This window comes from Helianthus annuus, chromosome 4, assembly GCF_002127325.2.
Source record: "Helianthus annuus cultivar XRQ/B chromosome 4, HanXRQr2.0-SUNRISE, whole genome shotgun sequence".
NCBI classification, from domain to species: Eukaryota; Viridiplantae; Streptophyta; class Magnoliopsida; order Asterales; family Asteraceae; genus Helianthus; species Helianthus annuus.
This window is the reverse complement of record NC_035436.2, coordinates 68381516-68385790: the sequence shown is the minus strand read 5'-3', so window position 1 is coordinate 68385790 and position 4275 is coordinate 68381516. Positions and strand designations below refer to the sequence as shown.

Genomic DNA, 4275 nt, shown 5'->3' with positions numbered 1-4275 from the left:
TTATGCAAGTATACAAGTTAATGTTCATGAAACCAAACTTCTTTACTCATGTTAAGCACATAACATATCAAACTAATGTCTCATATTATAATTCAGTGTATAGTTACAAGTCAAACAATCAAGCAACCAAACAGTTAACGTGCAATAAATGCGAATAAGGAATCTTGGAAACTCGAGTTGTCACATTCAGCAACATAAGGAGCGTTTCATGGCACAGGAAGGGGAAATGCAGAGCCAGAAGGCTTCAATACAAACCATTGAGAATCAAGTCAGCCAATTGGCCAAGATGTTGTCTGAAAGACCCCAAGGTAGTCTTCCAGGTAACACAAAACCAAACCCAATAGGGCATGTTAATGTAGTAATGACGAGGAGTGGTAAAACCACAGGACCTGACAAATCAGACTCATCACCGATCAATGAGACAGTCCAAACTGACACTTCGGACGTGGTGCACACTAGGCGAGCCCCAGCAAGTACAACACAGCTCCAGGAGCCAGTAGCAGATTATACTCCTCCAGTTCCATATCCTAGCAGACTGAAGAAGCAAAAGAATGATGAACAACATGGTATATTTTTAGAAATGTTTAAACAATTACATATAAACATACCTTTTGTTGAGGCATTGGCTTAAATGCCTAAATACGCAAAGTTCTTAAAAGTCATCCTCAAAAACAAGCAGAAACTTTAAAGCTTATCTTGTGTGTTGATGAATGAAAAATGTTTAGCCTTCCTGCAAAATCGTTTTCCTGAAAAGATGGAAGATCCAGGCAGTTTTACTCTTCCCTGCCTCATCGGCAGCATGTCAGTTTCAGTCACACATTAGCTTATTTAGGAGCTAGCATAAACCTTATGCCTTATAAGGTCTTTGCTAAATTAGATCTGGGTGAACCTTCACCCACTAGAATGAGCATTCGACTTGCAGACCTTTCAATCAAGTACCCGTGTGGATTCGTTGAAAATATGCTTGTTAAAATAGATAAATTTGTTATTCCTATGGATTTTGTTATTCTTGACATGGACGAAGACTCAAAAGTGCCATTAATACTTGGACGCCCATTCCTCAATACTGCGAGGATGATTGTTGATGTGGCAGCTGGCCAAATCACGCTCGAAGTAAATGACGAGCACGTGACTTTTGATATTAAAAGATCAATGCAACATCCGCAAAGTCACGATGACATGCTTTACTATGTCGACACTTGTGTAAGCTCTCATTTCCAAGGCACGATTGAATAAATTGATGCACACACCTCTATTGTGTGGGAACCTAAATGGCATTTCACAGGAGGGCCACGAACTTGAGCAACCGGTTTGCCAAATCGGTAATGATGGTTCCCAAAGTCCCGATTAATTTGTGGAAATTAACCGTGAAGTTGAAGAAAAGTAAAAACCTTCGGTTGAAGATCCACCGTCTTTGGAGTTGAAAGAACTCCCAACGCATCTCGAGTATGCATTTCTAGACGAGGAGTGTCACTTGCCAGTCATCATTTCAGCATCGTTAGCAAAAGAGGAAAGGAGACAGCTTCTCGAGGATCTAAAGCTCCATAAGAAAGCCATGGCGTGGAAGATTATGGATATCAAAGGCATTAATCCTTCTTTTTGTACTCATAATATTCTAATGGAGGACGATTACAAGCCTAGTGCACAACATCAAAGGGGTTTGAATCCAAATATGCAAGATGTGGTGAAGAAAGAAGTAATCAAGTTGTTAGATGCAGGGCTGATTTATCGTATATCTGATTCTGTTTGGGTAAGTCCAGTGCAAGTAGTACCCAAGAAAGGTGGTATTACTATAGTTCCAAATGATAGGAATTAACTTATTCCTACCCGTACCATCACCGGATTGCGAGTTTGCATCGATTACCGCAAACTCAATGATGCCACCCGTAAGGACCACTTCCCGCTTCCATTCATCGACCAGATGTTGGAACGTCTGTCGGGGAAGTCATTTTTCTGTTTTCTGGATGGGTTTTCAGGGTATTTTCAAATTCCTATCCCTCCTGAGGATCAGGAAAAGACTACTTTAACATGTCCTTTCGGCACATTCGCCTACCGGCGTATGCCTTTTGGGCTGTGTAATGCACCAGCCATGTTTCAGCGCTGCATGGTAGCCATTTTCTTTGACATGATTGAAGACTCAATGGAAGTATTCATGGATGATTTCTCTGTGTTCGGGAGTTCTTTCAATCAATGCCTTGGAAATCTGAAAAGAATGTTAATGAGATGTGAGGAAACTAATCTTGTGGTTAACTGGGAGAAATGTCACTTCATGGTGAAGGAAGGGGTAGTTCTCGGGCACAAGATCTCTGAAGTCGGGTCGGAAGTTGATCCAGCAAAAGTGGATATCATTTCTAAACTTCCTTCCCCTACCTCGGTCAGAGGGATTAGAAGTTTCCTGGGTCATGCAGGGTTCTATAGGCGATTCATAAAAGACTTTTCGAAAATCGGAAGAGCTATGACCCGTTTGTTAGAAAAAGACGCTCCATTTGTGTTTTCAGAAGAATGCATGAAAGCATTCAAGCAGCTGAAACAAAGACTTATTGAAGCCCCAATTCTAGTTGCACCAGACTGGGCATTGCTATTTGAGATAATGTGAGACGCCAGTGATTTCGCAATAGGAGCAGTCTTAGGACAACGAAGGGAGAAGAATTTTCATCCTATTTACTATGCTAGCAAAACTCTACACGATGCCCAAGAGAATTACACGACTACAGAGAAAGAGCTTTTGGTAGTAGTTTATGCTTTCGACAAATTCAGGTCGTACCTTGTGTTGTCCAAAACAATTATGTATACGGATCATGCAGCTATCAAATACCTTTTTAGCAAACAGGACGCAAAACCGCGTCTTATCAGATGGATCTTGTTACTACAAAAATTTGACATTGAGATCCAAGACAAAAAGGGAGCTTTAAATGTTGTAGCCGACCATCTCTCGAGACTTGAGCATGGTAATTCCAAAAATTCGCTGGAGGAACCAATAAATGACAATTTCCCCCACGAATTCCTTTTGAGTATCGAGACGAATGACGAGTCACCTTGGTTCGCCGACTTTGCAAACTACCTCGCATGTGGAATCCTTATAAAAGGATTATCATATTAGCAAAAGAGGAAGTTCTTTGCAGACTTAAAATATTATATCTTGGACGAACCATACTTGTTTAGAGTCAGAGCTGATCAGGTGATCCGAAGATGTGTATTTGGAGAGGAGGCAGCTAGCATTCTACACCACTGTCACGAGGGGCCCACCAGAGGTCATCATGGAGCAAATTACACTGCAAAGAAAGTGTTAGGACTCCGGGTTTTACTGGCCCACCATCTTTCGTGATGCACATAAATGGGTTAGAGCATGCGATGCTTGCCAGAGGGCAACAAATATCTCCGCACGTAATGAAATGCTTCAACATCCAATTCAAGTCTGTGAAGTCTTCGATATATGGGGTATCGACTTCATGGGTCCATTTCCAGCCTCACGAGGTAACAAATACATCCTAGTTGCTGTAGACTATGTCTCAAAATGGGCCGAAGCTCAAGCTTTGCCCACAAACGATGCTAGGGTGGTTGTGAGGTTCTTAAAAAGTTTTTTTGCCCGATTTGGTGCTCCAAAAGCATTGATCAGTGACCGAGGAACGCATTTTTGTAATACACAACTAGCCTTGTCCTGTTATGGTGTTCGTCATAGACGGCTATGCCATACCATCCTCAAACGAGCGGGCAAGTAGAGGTCACGAATCGGGGTTTGAAAAGAATCCTTAAGCAGTCCATTAATAACAACCGCAAGGATTGGTCAGACAAGTTAGATGACGCTCTATGGGCTTTTAGAACAACATTCAAGACACCTATCGGGACCACTCCCTTTAGGTTGGTTTACGGAAAAGCCTGTCATCTACTAGTCAAGCTAGAACACAAGGCATTCTGGGCCTTGAAAACGGCAAATATGGATTTGAAAAGCGTAGGTGAAGCCCGTTTTCTGCAAATCCACGAGATTGAGGAGCTAAGAAGTTATGCCTACGAAGGTTCTAGCGGATACAAGGAACGAGTCAAGAGATTTCATGACAAGAGGTTGAGAGACCATAAGGATTTCCGTATAGGAGATCTTGTCTTGTTATATAACTCATGTTAGGTCGTTGTAATCAGGATCTGTTCGTCTGGAACTTGGTTGGATCGATCAGGATCAGGGTGCGGAATCCTTTGATCGTGTCACAGAATCAACAACAACATATTCAACATTTAAACTCGTCTGAATTCTATTCAAGATGTGAAACTACAACTGTTCCG

At 41.8% G+C, this 4275-nt stretch overlaps 1 protein-coding gene across 1 annotated transcript; it reads left to right on the top strand.

Annotated features, from left to right (window-relative positions):
- Positions 1–208: 208 nt before the first annotated feature.
- On the top strand, positions 209–2596 carry LOC110924933. Its single transcript, XM_022168906.1, has 3 exons — positions 209–566; positions 1404–1784; positions 1977–2596. Exons 1-3 carry the CDS (start codon positions 209–211, stop codon positions 2594–2596), a joined length of 1359 nt encoding a protein of 452 aa, XP_022024598.1.
- Positions 2597–4275: the final 1679 nt, after the last annotated feature.

Coding starts and splice junctions, on each gene's coding strand:
- LOC110924933 (XM_022168906.1), top strand. CDS start 209: ATGGCACAGGAAGGGGAAATGCAGAGCCAGAAGGCTTCAATACAAACC. Junction 567..1,403: donor AAAGAATGATGAACAACATG/GTATATTTTTAG, acceptor CTTCGGTTGAAG/ATCCACCGTCTTTGGAGTTG. Junction 1,785..1,976: donor AGTAGTACCCAAGAAAGGTG/GTATTACTATAG, acceptor ATGGGTTTTCAG/GGTATTTTCAAATTCCTATC.